Source organism: Sturnus vulgaris, chromosome 7 (genome assembly GCF_052056855.1).
Source record: "Sturnus vulgaris isolate bStuVul1 chromosome 7, bStuVul1.hap1, whole genome shotgun sequence".
Lineage (NCBI taxonomy): Eukaryota > Metazoa > Chordata > Aves > Passeriformes > Sturnidae > Sturnus > Sturnus vulgaris.
Window position 1 is genome coordinate 36,235,908 of NC_142249.1, and position 17,839 is coordinate 36,253,746.

Sequence of the window (17,839 nt, forward strand, 5' to 3'; positions counted from 1 at the left end):
TTGTGGTTTTTTGGCTGTTTGCTACAGCTCAGAAAATCCCTAAATAGGTTTTTGCAGTGAATACATCAGGAGAAAACATGTCCTGTGTCTAAAGCTGCTCTTACCAGCCGTTGTTAAGGACAGGGTACCAGGTCTGCAGCTTCTGTGCAGGGGCTCTCAGGTTTTTCTGGGGGTGAGGGGGTCTGCCCTCCTCCAGCACAGCCATCACATGGGCAGGGGAGATGAGCCCAGCCTGACAGAGCTTGCCTTGAGGTTTTGGAAAGGTACTGTCACTGATGCCTCTGGCAGGACAGAAAGGGAGAAGTGAGAAGCATCCAGGTGTCCTGCAATTCCAAGGATTTGGCCTGAACTTAGAAACATTCGTGGTGCAAGCCCTGTCCAGTCAGGGCAGGCAGCCAGAGAGGCACAGCCATGGCCTGACAGCATCACTGCCCACTCTCATCCAACACTTTATTCCCTTTCACTCTCTTAGTCTTTCTCTCATTCTCTCTCTTGGGTTAAAAGCTCAAATAACAGCCTAGGAGCTGCAGCTCCCTTATTTTCCAAGTCGTGTAGCTCCATTTTTCTGTGGCTTCACAGCAGAGGATACAGAGGATTTTTTAAATAACATTACACACTTCTCCATCACGTGGAGGCTGCTGAGGAAATGCATTTCTCTATAATAATTATTGTTGCTTCAATACCATGCCAAAGAAAAATGAGAATATCCCATTCCCAGAGAGCTCATGTTCCAATTTTTCTGCGAGGTGTTCCTTGTTCTGTCAGCTGTGAGAAGAGATGGGAGATGAATGCACTTTATTTCCTCTGCAGATGGGGAGCACAGCTGGCTGCCCCTTTCTGCCAGGCTGTGTGTCCATACCACACATCTGACAGCACCAGAGGGGCCATGTGGTGCCACCCAGTTACAGCATTCAGTAGCCACTACGGAAAGTTGATTTTTTAAATTGAAGTTTGGGGGTTGATGATGTTTCTGAGCTTGTTACAGTTTGTGATTTTGTCTTCTGAAATGCTTTTCTTGCAGCAAAAAAACGAAGCAGCATCAAAGCCCTCCACCACAGCAGAAGCCTCTAACCCTGGCCTATGATGGAGACATTGATATGTAACATAAACAAGAAATCCAAATGTAGACATCGACTGCCTTAACTGCTTTCTTTTTTGGAACTCTCTGACTTCTCAGTTTTTTGAGGAATCTCCTGATGTATAATATCCTGGGCAGAACAGAAGTGTTGCAAGCTGAACATTTTGCCACCTCTTTATTAAAAAAAAAAAAAGGAGTAAAAAACTTGGATCTTGTGAAACTTTTCTGAAGAGACCAGAAACTACATCCCTTCCTGTTGAACAATGGGAATAACGAAAAAAGAAAGAGAGAATCTACAGACATCGAAAGGAATTAGTTAAAAAAAAAGGCATGACAATCCCAAGGAAATGGTGACATTTACTGTAAATGACAAGTTTGACACAGCATCATTATGCACTATATTAGTGCAGGGTTCTTTATTCTTCACATACTTCAACAATGAGTTTTCTAGTGTTTACATTTCGTTCAAAGACTTTAAAACCAGATCATGTATTTTCAGAAATGCAAGGAAGAATGAGTTGAAGTGTCTGAAGTTATCAGGTTTTTTAAAGTTTCTTCCTTCTTATCCTGTTTTCTAGTCTGGAATATGATTTTGCTTCATTTCCACCTACAGGACAGAATAAGGATTGTTATGAAAAAGCATAGATGGTTTCTAAACCAAGAATATTTTCTAAGGAGCTGAGTAGATAGGTGTTTTGATGAATGGCTAGAGGTTTTGATTGTTTAAAAAGGATTTTAAATTAAATTAAATCATGTAGATACATTATGGCCAGTTTAAATTGTTATTCAGTTTAATTAAAACAAACTCTGCTTTTGTATTTAAATTTTCTTATCTGAAATATTTATAAATTCCTTTTTTTGAATTTAATTACCTGACCTCATTTAATATACATCAAACACAAATGCAGTTTGTAGAAGGTCTTGCTTTTTTAAATGTTTCAGAACCACTGAGAAGTTGCATATCGTAAAATTCTGGGAACATTTGAAGAGGGTAAGTGTTTATAATAGTGTGTGTTGCAAGTAAGAAAGTGCCATCTTGTGGTATTGACTTGTATTTATAAGCAAATAAAATGCTAAAGAGAGTGAGAAAATTGCTTCTGGTGTGTTGAATTAAATGTGTGTAAACAACTTGTGTTATTAGTCATTTACTGAGTCTGAGATTGGCCTTGGATTTCAAACTCCTCTGGCATTATTTTCTGCTGCAGTGATTAGTGAGAGAAAGAGTTCAGACAAGTACAAGTCGAGAGAATAATTACAGGTCTGGAGAATGCTTGGTCTTATTTTTAACTCAATGCTGCTGCTTATTCCAATAATCAGAAGAGAAAAAGAAGAATTGTTATCAGCCCAGCACCTGTGTGGTCCTTTCCCATCCAAAGGTACCTGGATCATCACAACAGATGGGGATGACTGGGGCAGAAGGCATTGCTCATCTTGTCATGCTGCTATTCACAGCTTTGTAAAGTGGTTTGAATGTTATGGTTTTATTGAAAAATGATGGAATTGTCAATAGGTTTCCTTCCCTAGGTTGGGATCCCACCCACCCAGCATTGCTCCTGCAGCATCAAATTGAGATGCTATTGTGCCACTAAGGCAAGGTCAGGAATGTGCTTTTCTCTTCCCTCAGTACAAAGAAAGGCTGATGGAATTGTGAGGGGAAATTGTCTCCCGTGTTTCTGGCCCTGAAGATATTCTGCTGGCCCTGCTTTCCACCTTAGAGCTATAACTATTTATGGAATATAAAGCAGGATCTGGTGTTTCCCAGTAACATTGGGGTCCTAAATCTTTTTTCAACAGTGCCCTGTAGTGAACCACTGAGTAACATCTACAGAGGAAGAATTGCAAGGGGAGTAATGATCTGGCACCATTAGGAACAACACTGACAGATCTTAATATATTTTGTCTGTGGGATACCATGTCAGCAGAGTGGTACTCTCTGAATAATGAAGGAATAAACTCAATTAAGCATGCTGTTCAGCAGGGCATTGGAGTGGGAAAGTTGGTGTAATAATAGCAAAAATGACAGCTGGAACATGTGGTCATTGCCCTCAGCATCAGGGTAAATTACAGTCCAAACTGTGATGAAGAGACAGCTCTGGGGAGACCTCAGAGCACCTGCCAGTGCCTAAAGAGAGTACCAAGAGAGCTGGAGAGGGACTTTAGACAGAGACATGGAGTGACAGGACCAGGGGGAACGGCCTCAAACAGAGGGCAGGTTTAGATGAGATATCAGGAAGAAATTCTTCCCTATGAGCGTAGTGAGGACTTGGCACAGGTTGTCCAGAGGAGCTGTGGCTGCCCCTGGAAGTGTTCAAGGCCAGGCTGGATGGGGTTTGGAGCAACCTGGGATAGTGGAAGGTGTCCTTGCCACAGACCTTTAAGTTCCCTTGTGACCCAGACTGTTCTGTGACTCAATGATTCTGCATCCAGTGCGGGAGATGTCGGATCCTGGGGGAGGTGAGGAGCTGCAGGTGCACTTCCAAGTGTGTTCATATTGAGGAGATGGATCTGGGGGTGTGGTTCAGTTTTGGTGCCCCTCTCCCACTCTGTGTGCCCACTTGTGCAGCTTCTGGCTAAGAGGGACTGACCACGGTTCCTGCTGGGGCTGAGCGCAGCTTACAGAGCCACGGGCACGGGCTTGGTGCATGGAGACAAGACAAAATCTGCTGCAGAGCTGTTGCAGTTCAGTGGTGTCCTTTAGGGAATTGTACAGAAATGCCCATGAAATGAGTGCACCTGTTTGACTTGGTAAAATAAAATAAAATAAAACAGCAGGGAAGGCTCGTGGGGCTGCTGTTGGAGGCAGCAGCTGCTGACTGTGCACTGTCTGTACAGGAATCCGTGTCTGCTCCTTGTCCAGCTTGGACAGCGTGGTGATTCCAGTGTCACAAGGTAATTGCATGTACTTGATAATTTGGGATTGAATCAAGCTGTGAAATTGAACCAGTGGCCCTGCAGGGTCCATGAGGCTGAGGATGCAGCATAGTACAAAACCAGGAATCAGTCACTTATTCGGATACCAAGGTTATTGCTCTTTGTAAGAGCTCTGGATATCCTGCTGGAGGGAATTCCCAGCCTCCTGTGGGAGCACTGGAATCAATTCCTACCTTTCGTTGTCCAAAATGAGTCGTGACATGGAGAAGGGATTACTCCAGTTCTTGCCTATTTGGGATTTCTAAACTTTTTGCTGAAGTAGCTGGGGCTGGTGCTGGTGCTGTCCCCTGCTGAAGACAGGAGAGAGATCTTAATCCCTCAGGAAGAAATTCCTCTACTCCCAGCTCGGGCATCCCATCAGCACATGTAAGTGTTGTGTGATTGTGAATGAAAGCATCTGTGGGTAAAGAATTTCTTCCTGATACCTAATCTACCTACATTTACCTTCAAAGCCATTCTCCCTTGTCCTATCACTCCATGCCTCTGTCCAAAGTCCCTCTCCAGCTCCTTTGGAGCCCCTTTAGACACTGGAAGGGGCTCCCAAGTCTGCCTTCAGCCTTTTCTTCTCAAGCCTGAACAACCCCAATTCTTTTAGCCTTTCTCTGCAGCAGAGGCACTCCAGCCCTCTGATTGTATTTTTTCTAAATGTGATTTGCACTTGTGAGTGGAAGGAGAAATGTAGTTTAAATGCAGTTGTGAATGGAAGGAGAAATGTAGTTTAAATATAATTTTAAGGATTGTTTTCAATTGGGAGGTCATAATGCAGAAAAAAATGACCTCACTCAGGACCTACTGAGAGATGGATCAGGCTACCTGATGTATTAACGTGCCTCAGGACAGATTATGGTTCTGTCTGGTTTAAAATGTAATTTAAATGAATGAACTTCCACGTCTCACAGCTGTGACACGCACCTGTCCTGGACAGGAGTGTGATTTATATCACCTTTGTGAAGATCTATCTGAGCCCAGGCTGTTACGTGCCATCCATATGGATGTGCTCCTTGATTCCTGGAGCCACGACCTGGCAGGTGACTCTGTTACTGTCACTTAGCTGCTGACATGACTTGTGCCACCAGCCATGCCATTAAGCTGTTGAGATGTCACACGACCTGCTCCCTAATGCTCCTGGCTGTGCCTCCTGCTTCTGTCAGATGTGGAGGATTGAGGAAAGCCCAGTAATTCCTCCTGGCTTTTCCTGCCAGCACCGCCCGGTGCAGCTGCACGGATGGGCTGGGATGTGTCAGGGAGTTGTTACTGCTTGGGGAAGTTGTACAGCTGTGGGGTTGCCTTAGAGAAATCTGTTTGACCCATCAGGATACCCAGGACTGCAAAAGGGAGTGTGAAAAACCCGAAGCATTTGCATGAACTGCCGCTGGATAAATGGAGCCGTGCACAGTCATTCCTTGTTCCTGCCTGGTGGAAATGAAAGAAGTGTCTTGCTGGGAAATCTGATAGCAGGGACCCCACTCTGCCTTGGAACAGGTTATTACTTAGCCATGCTTTATGGTCTGGCTATATTTACATATGGGGAGAGAAGAATAGATTTGAATGAATAGTTACAACAGTAATCACTGCAACGAGATGCTTTCTGTGTCAATTTTTAATGTGTACCCTTTCATCCCACAATCTAATAGAGTTTATTCATATTTTTAAATGTAAACCAGAGGTAAAATGGTCACATATGAAATGTCTGAGAAAATAACCCAACCCCCCATATTTGCAGACATTGGTAATTATGCTCATTTGCTCTGATTACATGTTTTGTTACAATCATGATGGGCTGTAGGCAGATACACAGGTTAAAGCAATTGATGGGATTTATCCTGTCTGTGAAGAGATGTTTTGATGGAATGAAAAATCAGATTCAATTTCCTCCAATAAGAAGAAGTGTTACTATTCTCCTGTGCTTCATGAAAGTTCACCTGCATGTTATGAATGTTGGGGTTGTCACATGCCAACATGACATTTGGAAAAAACTCCTCACATATAGTAATGGTGAAGAATCTTTCAACAGCACGTGGGTCTGGAGCACCCAGCATTCGTTTTGCAGATGAGGAAGATGGCATTCATAATTTTGTATTTTTTGGGTGCAATCTGGCTCCTACCCTATTTGAGCAGGCTTCAAGTAGCTTTTCTTGCAGAAGTGTCTGAGCAGATGAGTGCAGCCCAGAAATGGTGTTTGCAGGATGCTGCCATTGCCCAGTGGTCACAACAATGTGCAGCAGCAGGATTGGGCCAAGGAATGATGTGACATTTCCTCTCCCCATGGCAAATAACCTTTGGTAACTGTTCTGGAGCTCAGGTTTAGCAGGAATTCACATTCTCTGTCACTGTTGTAGCATCAGGGAAACCCATAACTGAGGTGGCAAAGAGGGATGTATCTGATCTGAAGTCAGTAAATGATTCTTATTGACTTCATTTAGAGATGATCAGACCATTCATACGTTGTTATCTGCTGCTTCCTTGGAGTTTTCCACCTTCACTGAGCTTTGTGAATATGAGTGCATTGATCCTGAAACACCTCATGTGGCAAATTAAGTGATTTAATTACACAATTTGCGTTTGCTTTCTACATTACAAGTCAATTTAGCTCAGTGATTGGATTAGAGACAAACATCCCAGCAATTGACAGGTCAGACCAGTGAAAGCTGCAAATGTTCCCTGAGAAATATTGTCTGTGGCTGCTCTTCTGTAGTGGAAGGGTTGAGCTTCTTGGCTTGTGTGGACTGGGTACACCAAGTATATCCAAATTTATCTAAGTGAAGTACTTGAGGTGTACCTGAGGATGGAAATCCAGGATTGTTTCACTGATGGGATGCAACAGAGATTCAATTTATGCTTTGAGAAAAGCATTTGTATCAGTCAACATCTGTTTTTCCTGTTAATAGTGGATGTTTTAAATCTTTCCTCTAATGAAACAGAAGCCTTGTCCTGCAAGCAATTGAGAGCAGGACTTTGGAGTAGGGATCCTGCTGTGGCAGAGGGTTTTTTCTTCCAACATACTACACAGAACCTGCGGGTGTTGTAGCACAGCTGAGGCACCAGTGAAGTGTTTGTTTTGAGAAAGATAAGAAGGACATTTGCTGGAACCTTGACACTGTGTATGAGCCATCCCTCCCAGTGACAAACACTGCCAGGAGTCACAGCAGAGCCAGGTCACACCACAGCAATGTACAGCAATCTCTTGTTTTCTCTAATGGCCCCACACCATCTTTTTAACTGGGTAAACCACTTCATCTCCCCGTGTCTGACAGTCCTGGAGCAGAGAAAATGGGCTTTTATAACTCAGTCCAGTCCTGGCTCTGGTTTGTACTGCGAGGGTCTGTGCTGATGGGCTCAACAGAGGAGCATCAGACACATACATCTCTATAAGCTGTGCCCCCTGCCTGATGCTGTGCTCTGCAGTGACAGCAGTGACATTCAGGCAGGTTTCTCATTGCTGGGAAGCATCAGGAGATTGCTGCTTCTCCACTAGAGATGGGCTGAAAATATCACTTCATATACCACATTCAAGCAGCTGATGGAGCCTGTTGAAGACAGAATTGAGATGAAAAGCTATAATGCAGATGTGTCACATCACGGTTGTGTTGTCACTCCATTTCTTTTTAGGATACAGCAGATCCACAGCAATTAATTTTAAATGCAGTCTCCATTGCTGTGGAGCGGTAACTTGAAATATTTACTACTTTATTTGCTTCATGCCAAGTGAGATTTCACTCAATTTGTCATTAGAAACACTGTTCTCTTCTGAGGAGAGAGTATATTTACATAAACTGCTCTCCAGTAATTCTGTGTTTTCTGCAGGAGTAGATTATGTGCACAAAAGTCTGCTGATGAGCCTGTGGGACTGAAGACAGATGTTGGAGAAAAAACAGTTTTGTAATTGCCCTCAGTGGGCTATAGAAAGGCCAAAGAGATCAAACTCCCATTCCTTTGTCACTCCTCTACGTGCAACAAGAATCCTCATTGACCAAAAAAGCCTCAAACCAACAAAACCCCCACCTCTACACCTCTACAATACTGCAAAGTTGTGCAGTATTTTGTGATGTACCAGCAGAGCATGATTTGGAAAGGAAGAGCTGCCATCTGCAATGATTTTCCTGGATCTCTTCTAAAGTCTCTGAAAACCAAAAACCAGAAAACTGCCTGTCTCACCTAATCATGTGAATCTAGGAAGTGGATTTTGGGGGAGGGAGGATGTTGGAAGCCAAATGCTGTGAAGTCTGAAGAGAAATGGGGAATGTTGCATTCTGCTGGGTGTAGGACCAGCTCCCTCCTGAGTCTCAGCTGCACCGTGTGGGAATGACTTGAAACTCGTCTGTCCTGTTGTTTTACAGAGAGAAATGTGTTAATGTATAAATCTGTAGAAATGGAAAATACACACAGGAGGCTCAGGGGAGTCCTTCTCACTCTTTAGAGCTCCCTGACAAGAGGTTGGAGCCAGGTGAGGACCACGCTCTCTGGGTAACAAGTGACAAGAGGAAAGAACCTCAAGATGCACCAGGAGAGGTTTGGGTTGGATGTCAGGGAAAATCCCTCCACCAAAAGGATGGTCAAGCATAGGAACAGACAGCCCAGGGCAGTGCTTGAGTCCCTCCCTTGAGGTATTTTAAAAGCCGTGTAAATGTGGCACCTGGGGACAGGATTTACTGCTGGAGGAGAGGTTGGAGTTGATGATCTTAACAGACTTTTCCAATCTATTCTGTTCTGTCACTGGTCTTCTTCTCCCTTAAACCTCTGCTGTTCAAGGCATGAGCTTCTTCTTAACCTGGAATCAGCCTGGCTTTATTTCATGGATGCAACAGTTCCATGTTTGGGTACTGCCTTCAGGGCTGTGTTAAAATTGAATTTAAACAGGAAAGAAAAATCTATTGTGTTTGAAGATAAGCCCAGCTGCCAACCATGGGCCAGGGATAGCAGTGATGCTGGACCAGTGCTGGGAGCTTTGGGAAAGAAATCCCTATTAAGATGCTGTCAGTGCCTGGATCTGTGGCTTGGTGCAGTGAAGCATGTTCTGTGTTTCACATTTTGTTTAATATTAGACACTGTCTGCTGCATGCTTTGTTTCTATTAATTATCTTTCATTTTCTTATCAGATTTGCTTACCTTTTATTTATATAAAACTTCGGATCAGATTTCTAAGGAAAAACAAAAAAAAGTAGAGCTTTTCTCCCTAGCTGACACTGAAACAATGAATATGGATCAGAATTTTCATTTCCTTTTTTTTTGCCACATCCATTTGCTTGATAGAGCAAGCTTACCAGCCTAGTTTTACTTTGATAAACATAATAAGGAAAAAGCACTTTCCACCTCCATATTATTTTATGCCTTGTTGTGACTTCAGCATCCCTTATAGAGGTTTAAAGACAATTTATTCTTTATTGCCCTTGAGTCATTTTGGGAGAGCATTTGTGTTTTTCCCGACATAAAAATGTCCCCCTGTAACATGATGAATATTAAATAGGTGCTTGAGTGAGAAAGGATCAGCGTGCTCTGACCTGACAGCTCCATTTATCTCAGCCCCATAGGGAGAGCTGAAGTAATGTTGGTGTTGTCTGGCCGTGGATGTAGGGCCAGGCACCCAAATTACTTCACCAAATGACCAATTTCACCATGGTGACCATGTGAAGTCTCTTCTGTCCTACTTTCCTAAGGAGGCATTTTCTGCCCAGCTAAAAGCAGACCTTGGCTGCAGAAACACTGAGCTGGTTTCAGTTCTCTGCTGGCCCAGGGTGGCTCTGCCAGCAGGAGGGAGGGCAAACATCTGGGTTCTCTTGTGAAGAACATCTTTTCTTGTGAAGGTGATGTGTTGGTGAGACCCTCACTGTGTCAGCTGCTCCCCACATCACCACCATGTGAGAGGCCCAGGGATGAGCATCAGCTTGGGAGCAGAAAATAACCCTGGGGAGATTGAAAAGCCAAGGCAGGGAAAGGGGAAATTGCAAATGAGCAGAGGAGGAAATGGTGGGTCTCTTGTAGAGCTGTGAGTGCTGTCAGGATGAGCTGCAGGCAGGGCTGGAGCCATCACCCCTGGCTGTCCCCTCAGCAGGACAGGGACAGCTCAGCTGCTGTGGCTCCTGTGTCCCCCCATGAATCACCCCTTGAGACAGAAAAATGCCTGGCTGTGATATTTCCTCCTGCTACCAAGACAACAAACTGACACCCTCCTACTATAAAGAAGAATTATGGGCAGGTGAAATCCTTTCTCATTCCTGTAGTCCAAGGACAAGCAATGTCCGAGGAATGTGAGGTTTAGATCAGGTATTAGTAAAAAATGTCTTCAACCAAAGAGTAGTCGGGCACTGGAGCAGGAAGTGATGGGGTCACCATCTCTGGAAGTATTCAAAAGGTGTGTGGATGTGGCACTTCATGGTTTAGTGGTGAACATGGTGGGGCTGGGTTAGCAGCAGGACTTGATGGTCTTGGAGGTCTTTTCCAAGCTCAGTGATTCTCTGATCCTGTGGTTCTGTGATTCTGTGGTTCTGTGGTCCTGTGATCCTGTAATTCTGTGATTCTGTGATACTGTAATTCTGTGATCATGTGATCCTGTAATTCTCTGGTTCTGTGATCCTGTGATCCTGTAATTCTGTGATTCTGTGATCCTGTGGTTCTGTGGTTCTGTGGTCCTGTGATCCTGTAATCCTGTAATTCTGTGATCCTGTGGTTCTGTGGTTCTGTGGTGCTGTGACAGTCCTGGCAGCGTTTCCTCCCCTAACCTGCCATGTGTTCAGTCATTCCTCATGCAGAGCTGCTGCTGCCATCTGAACTTTCCCATTCCTGGTGGATACATCCAGCTGCTCGCCAGGCAGAGGGTGAAGCAGAGAAACCCTCCTTGCACACACAGGGCAGCACTCCATGTCAGTGCTGTCTGGAGCTGCCTGGAGTGGCCTTTCTGTGCTGCAGCTGGTCATGGGGGTGATGGGGTGGTTTGTGTGTCTGGATTTAATATTCTTTCTCTCTGTGTTTTTTCAGAACGCTGCATTCCATGAATTCATATTGCTTTTTCTTCTGTTCCATTTGGGAACTGGTGGAAGGAGGCTGTGCTAATAGGGGGCAACACAAGTGCCCTTGCTGAGTCAAAAATGCTCATGTTATGAAAACTGCTTTTCCATGTGGGAAATATTAACTTTTAAGGAATAGAAAAATTACAGTATCTTCACTATCTACAAATGCAAGGGGGATGACCAGGTTAATTATTGCTTGCTTTAGCAAAAATGGCTGTGTAATGGCACAGAAAAAATAGTATGATTCTGCCCAAGATTATTATAACTAACACATTCGCTCAACTGAAATTAAAAACTGTGACATAGGAAAGATCCTTGGCCATGTGCAGCAGCAAATGTGACTGTCCCAACCACACTGTCCTAATGTGCTCTGAGACCTCCCTGTGCTTATCCCTGGCTATTGCCTCGCTCGCCTGGCAGCTCTGCATTCCATTTAATGGGAATGAGAGAGCTGGCAGCTTTCTTACTGTTCCTCATAAATAAATAATTAAATTCTGTAAAAGTATTAAGCAATAATAGATCTGACAGAGCTAATGTATTAAGATCTTGAGGATCATTAGCCAAAATAGTGTCTATTTCATGGAATCACAGAATCACAGGATGGTTTGTGTTGGGAGGGACTTTAACAATCATCCAGTTCCAACCCCCTGCCGTGGGGATTTAGTGCTAAGAATTTAAACCCAGTGTGAATGCAGCACAGCAAATGAAGATTCATGGTGATTCCCTGCACCAGTCAAGACTACAAGAAAAAGCAGTGGGGAAATATCCACATTCAATAGAGACACATCCTATTCCAATTTGTCAGGGCTGTTAAAGGTAAGAGCAGCTTTGCTTTGCCTGAGGCCAGGCTGGACTCACACAGGGCCTGAGTGCCCGAGCCTGTTTGTGTGCCCTGATGAATGGCTCCGTTGTTCCGTTGTTGTTTTTGGGTTTTTTTAAGTTGACTCCCCACATCTTCCAGAAACCCTTGAAGAAGTCAAGCCCTGGCACCATGGAATGTCTCACCACTGCCTGGCTCTGGGTGAGAGCAGCCTGCTGGGGCTCACAAGCACAGAGGTGATCACCAAGTAGCCACTGGCCACTGTGGGGTCACCCCAGGCAGCTGTGGAGGAGCCCCAGTCCCTCGAGGAGCTGTACTGGGAGCAGCAAACAGGGGTGTCCTCAGGAGCAGGCACAGCCAGCCCTGCAGTGACCAGCACCACCCGAACAATGGCAGAGCTCACTGTCTGCACCACTCCTACTGCTCTTGTGTTTTAACACCTTTTCCAACCTTCTGTTTCTTTCTAAAGCATCATCCTGACACATGGCAAGACCAGCCACAGCTGCTGCTGGTGGGGGCTGGCTGACTTATCCTGACATTGCCATGAACGTGGGATCTGCCCTGACTTAAAATGCATTTCCTCTCTTAACTCTGATTTTTTGGTGCACGTAAAGATATGGCGAAGCCCAAAATACAGCATTAATTGCATCCAAGTCTGTACAGCCTATCACAGAAATACAGGATAAAGCTTGTCTCTCCTCTATTCTGCCATCCATGAAGGCTTGTAAAGGTGTTTTGCCCCCTTGCCGTGATGGCAATAAGCCTTTAAGTGATCAAATTGGTTTTGAGGTACTGGAGTTTGTACCTTGTTTGCTGCTGCCTTTCCTGCTGTTTCCATCCTAGCTCTGTGCAGGTACAAATAATGAATTAACTGCTGGGCAAGCCCCATGCTCCCCTGAGCAATTATTCTGGCTTCTGCCAGAGCAGACTCAATTTGTCCTGCAATAAGTACAATTTTTGGAGAAGTTAGTTCTGGTTCTGGTGCTAATCACCCACATCTGTGCAGCACAGGTATTTTTGGGGAAGAGGAGCCAGTTGTGAGTCAAGATGCCACACTGGCACATCTTCAGAGCATCATGGTGCTTTTGGGGATGTAAATGCCCAAAGAGCTGTGTGTGGCATTAAGTAAATTAATGGAGGGAGGAACAATATAAAATATTTAACAATCTTGAGCACTTGGGCACCACTTGCTTCCCCATCTCAGGGAGATCAGCACTTTTGATCCAACATGAATTTGAATCTCAAATATGTAAAATTTATCAGCAGAAGGTGCTGGAGTCTGGGAATGGAGGTGCTGGTTTAAAAGGTGATTTGCTACATCTGCTAATTAGTTCTGGGCAAGAAGTGTCATTAGACAGAAAGCAAATTATGGCAAACAGTGTTTGAGCAGCAGTGGGCACATGGTGGGCAGGCACCTGTAAGCCTCACACACACCTAAACTCCAGAAAGAGGAAATCGTGGTGGTGACTGGGAGAGCCCAGGCTGGATCATGCTGAGCTGCTCAAGGTTTTCTCACTTTGTTTAACTTCAGGATGCTCAAACACAGTGGAAAACGGGGCCGGGTTGGACACAAGCTCCTGATTTTGCTGTGCATCAGGTTTGTGGACCAGGATTGTGTACGGCAGTGCACAGGCTTTGCCCATTGCTCTGGGAGCCCTGTGCCTGGTGAAGGACATCTGGGGATGGGTGCTAAGGGAGGTTTGGCTGCTGCTCTGAGGAGCTGCCTGCATGAACAGGCTGCTCACCTGCCGTGTCCTCAATCACCTGCACAGCAGAGACAAAGAGCCCTGACTGCTCACAGCCTTTTGTGGGGAAAGAGGAGAAAATGTCTGTTTTGTATCTTCCCTCAGAGATGCAGTGTCAGTGATTGCACAGCAGCTCCCCAGGGCCTCCCCTGGACAGGGATCCCCAGCAGGTGCAATAATCCCACTGTTTTCCTGCCCTGGACTGGGTGAGAAATTTGGCAAATTGCCTCTTTGCTGGCTCTGGTGAGGTCTGTGAGAGCTCCTGCACCAGTTCTATCACTGTAATCAGCTTCCTTCTTTGCATAATGTTTTGATGAGTCAAAATTGCCTGATGTGTTAAAACAAATGATCTCTGCACACAGAGATAACTATCTGCATAATTGGTGTTAATCACTGCTGAATCCTCTGTGAATCTCTGTAATATAAGCCCTGTCCTGGCTGTACTCACCGATGACTTGGGTCTACATACCCTGTACAAAATGATGTTCCCAGTGTCCGAAAAGCAAAGGCAAATACTGAAAGGCTTTGAAAGGGAGATTTTATGGTCTCATGCCCAATCTTTAAATAGATGCAGAATCACAGTCAGTGTTATATCCTGTTTACTCACTTTGAATATATTATTAAGTGTTTATTGGTACCAAAAGAGCATAATTAAATAGTATGTCAACTGCAGATCAACACTATATTGATGAGGGCTTGTGGCACAGGAGATGTGTGAATTTTATTAACATTGTCATTTCCAGTCCCCAGCACCATAAAGGACTTGGACATTTCCCATTACAATTGCAGATCTACCTTAACATTGCTAAAGCAATCATAGTGTGGGAAATTAGATATAAACTGAAAAATAATTAAAGGCCTGGTGACAACTTGATAACACTGAATAATTGAAGTGTTGGTAACAAATCCTGAATCCTAATTTTCTCCCTGTAGCTGATGCTAGTAATCAAGATCAAAAGTATCTTTGTTGCTTTAGAAAAGCTCTCTCACATTTGTACCATGTAAGGAGGGGAAGGAAAAGAGATGAAAACCTTAGGTCTTAGGTTTGCTAACAGCTCAGAATCCCATTAAATCCTGCAGGTGGGAATGTGCCAGAGCTGACCAAGCTTCTTCCCTCCTCACTCTTAGGAAAGCAAAAAAGCTGCAGGAGATAGCTCCAGGAGGCTCTGCAGTGTTGTTTGGGGTACACACCCTGGGGAATGTGTGAGTGCGAGCAATCAGGGACATTGACTTGGAGGGAAATGTCCACTCCAAGGGGCAAACAGGAGATGTGCAGCATGGACTGCAGGGCTGGGCCAGGAGGAGGATGATGGCATGAGCCACGGAGTGTGGCTCAGTTCAGAGAGGTCCAGCCTTCACCAGAGATGCTTCATTTGCTTTTGTTTCCTGGGATTTTTGAAACAGCTGTGGTCTTGACACATTGAGGGTAATGAAGTGCTTGGTGCTGGTCTTTTGTGACTCCTCACACCTGCCTGGAGCTGTGGGTCACCCCCTGCCTCAGCAATCAGACCCTTTCAGGGGTAACTGGTCAAAATCTGGCTGGGGGGAAAGGAAATGAGAATCTGTAGCCACATGAGAGAGCAAGGATAGATGGGGGAGCTGGGGCCATCAGGACCTGTCATCACCTCGGTGGCCATGAAGGGTTTTGTGCAATAAAAATCACAGTTGCTGCAATGATGACTTAAACAGCATCCTTGTTTGAAAAGATATTAAGTACCTTAATGCTCTCCAGGGTTCATGCTGCCCACTTTTACCTGTGCAGGCAGCTGGAGCTGCCTCCAAGGGGTGCTGGGGCTGATCCTGCACCCTTCTATTGCCAAGGTCAGGACAGTGACAGGGAGCCTGCAGGGATGGCTCTGCTCTGTGCTGCACATGTGGTGTCCACCCCACTGGATCTGTGCAGGCTGCAGGACACGGGGAGAAGCCCATCAGAAATTGGTCATAGCTGGAGGGAATGGAGGGGAGCAAACAGCGCTGAGAGGATCCTTTTATTTCTGTCAGTATTCAGGTAAACATAAATAAATTGCTGAGGTGTGTTACAACAGCACACAGCTTAGAAACTGGACAACATCCAGCACTTTGCAAGGTGACAGAAGGTTGCCTGTGCTTGATGCTTGCAGTAAAAAACCCCATTTTTTCCTGAATATCCTGTATATCTATCCACATGAACATTGACAGTTGTAAAATTGCCTCTTTGTTCCCTATGCTGAAACTAGTCATTACTGTACTTTTTTTTGTCTGATAAAACCATATAATACTTTGGCATAACTTAAAAGCCACATTTAAATAAAGCAGTTGGAGGCTGTAAGTCACCATCCCCGGAGGCATTGAAAGATGTGGTGCTTGGGGACATGGTTTAATGGTGACCTTGGCAGTACTGGGTCAGCCATTGGACTTGATATCTTGAAGGGTTTTCTCAACCAAAACAATTGAGTGATACTATGACTCCAAAGAGCTGAAAAGCCAAGCATCTGCTTTTTGCTGTTGCTGTGTGTGACTCGAAGGCAGCACAGAGCCCTGTGCCCTCCCATGGCAGCACTCCTTCCCTGTGTGTCCTGTCCTGGCATTCATCTGTGCATGTTTATTGATCAGCTTATCAAACTGAATTTGGCAGTACAGGAGTGGGGATTGTTTACAGCATGGTGAGGAGCATTTTGGCTCTGACTGCACATTTCAGACTGGAGGCAAGTGCCTTATCTCCTCCTTTATCTCATCCACTCCTGATCGCTTGTCAGTTATTTTAACATCCTTTGTATCCCACCTGACCCCTCATTCGGAAGCTCTTTGAGTCAGGTATTGGATTTGCTATTCGGTGTCCATTTGGCATCGCAGCAGAGATCAAGCTGTAATTAATGAACAGAAGGAGGAAGCGTTTCTGTGGGACTGAGACACTAGAGGATGCTTGGGGACAGACACACCCAACACCCAGCTGCCCTCCCAAAACCCAGGAGGTTTTGGAATAAAATGAGGCACAGACTTTGCTTCAAGGGACTGATATCCTCAGTGAGCAAAACCAAGAGCTTTTGGGAGGCCGGGAGGAAAAGGAAAAAGACTCTGATGAGGTCTTGAGGTAAAAACTGACAGCTACTCTGCTGCATGGCATCCCATCTTCTCCAGCAGACCTATGCCCACATTTAATGAGTTTGCTAAATATTCCTGTAATTGAAGAGCTGCTGCAGCAGCAGATGGGACAGGGGATGCTGGAGAACCAGCAGCAATTGGGGGAGCAGGGGGGACACATCCTGCACATCATCCTCCTCAGGCACCTGGCCCTTGCCAGGGTGCAAAGCCAAGGGCAGGATTGAGGCGCATTTTTCAGACAGGCTTTTCACAGGGTTTGGCTTTGCTGCCTCTGTAAGGGCTGAGCAGCACAGCAGCAGATTGTAGAGGGACACAGGGCCCTGTAACTCTATCAGCTTTGATCAATTTTTCAGTCGAGTTGGGAATACACCAGAGAGCGTGTCAGCGTGCTTTATGGAGGGCTGCAAGTGCCTACCATGGCTAATCCATAAAGCTCAAATGGGCTCCTGGAAAACAGACATTTTGTTGTCACCATGAGGAGACTACTAAGCAGTGAAGAAAAAGCACAGAGGAGGAATAGCTGGGATCTGCAGTGCCTGCTGGAGCTGCTGGGAATGCCCTGGCAGGGATGGTGGGCAGCACTGATGGGATCCAGGCCTGGGACACAGCCCCTGCTGCCATCCCAGAGCTCCTCCCTGCAACCTCCTCACCCTCTGGCCCAGGAAAAGCAACTGCCCTTCTGTTCGTGCTTAATGAAGTAGATCAATCCGATTTTAGCAATTAGTGGAGATGCAGTTGAAAACACCAAGCAGTCTCCAATACTTCTGTTCTCCCAATTAAAACATGAACTGGCAGCATTAGCTCCATATTTTGAGCATATGGAATAGGAAAGATATTTATTTTGATAATATTTGAATTGTTCTCCCACTTTTCTGAATTCATCGTTATAATACAAGATTAATTTGTTTTTAGGGTATTTACCAGAGCCTTTTTTCTCAGACTCCCAAAGATACCCTGACACCCACTCTCCCTTCCTGCCAACCACTGAAAGCATTCATAAAATTGCTCTGAAATTAATAGATTTTTTGATTTCTTTCAAAGCATTTTCTGTGTTTTGAAGCCTGGAGTGCATTTTGGGTACCTTAGCATACTCCCAAAGCCGGAATTTTGCTGTCGAATATTTGCTAGAAGAGGTTTTTTTTTCACATTTCACCTGACTTCAGGAGCTGGGAATTAATAT

The 17,839-nt window shown here is 45.0% G+C and overlaps 1 protein-coding gene across 1 annotated transcript in view; it reads left to right on the top strand.

Moving 5' to 3' along the window:
• The window catches only part of THSD7B (thrombospondin type 1 domain containing 7B), a 299,407-nt gene extending 297,238 nt beyond the window's left edge, over nt 1–2,169 (top strand). Inside the window, exon 29 of the mRNA XM_088168384.1 lies at nt 1,022–2,169. Coding sequence (XP_088024510.1) covers nt 1,022–1,103 — 82 coding nt within the window. The 3' untranslated portion in view covers nt 1,104–2,169. The remainder of the gene's footprint in view (nt 1–1,021) is intronic.
• The last annotated feature ends 15,670 nt before the right edge of the window (nt 2,170–17,839 follow it).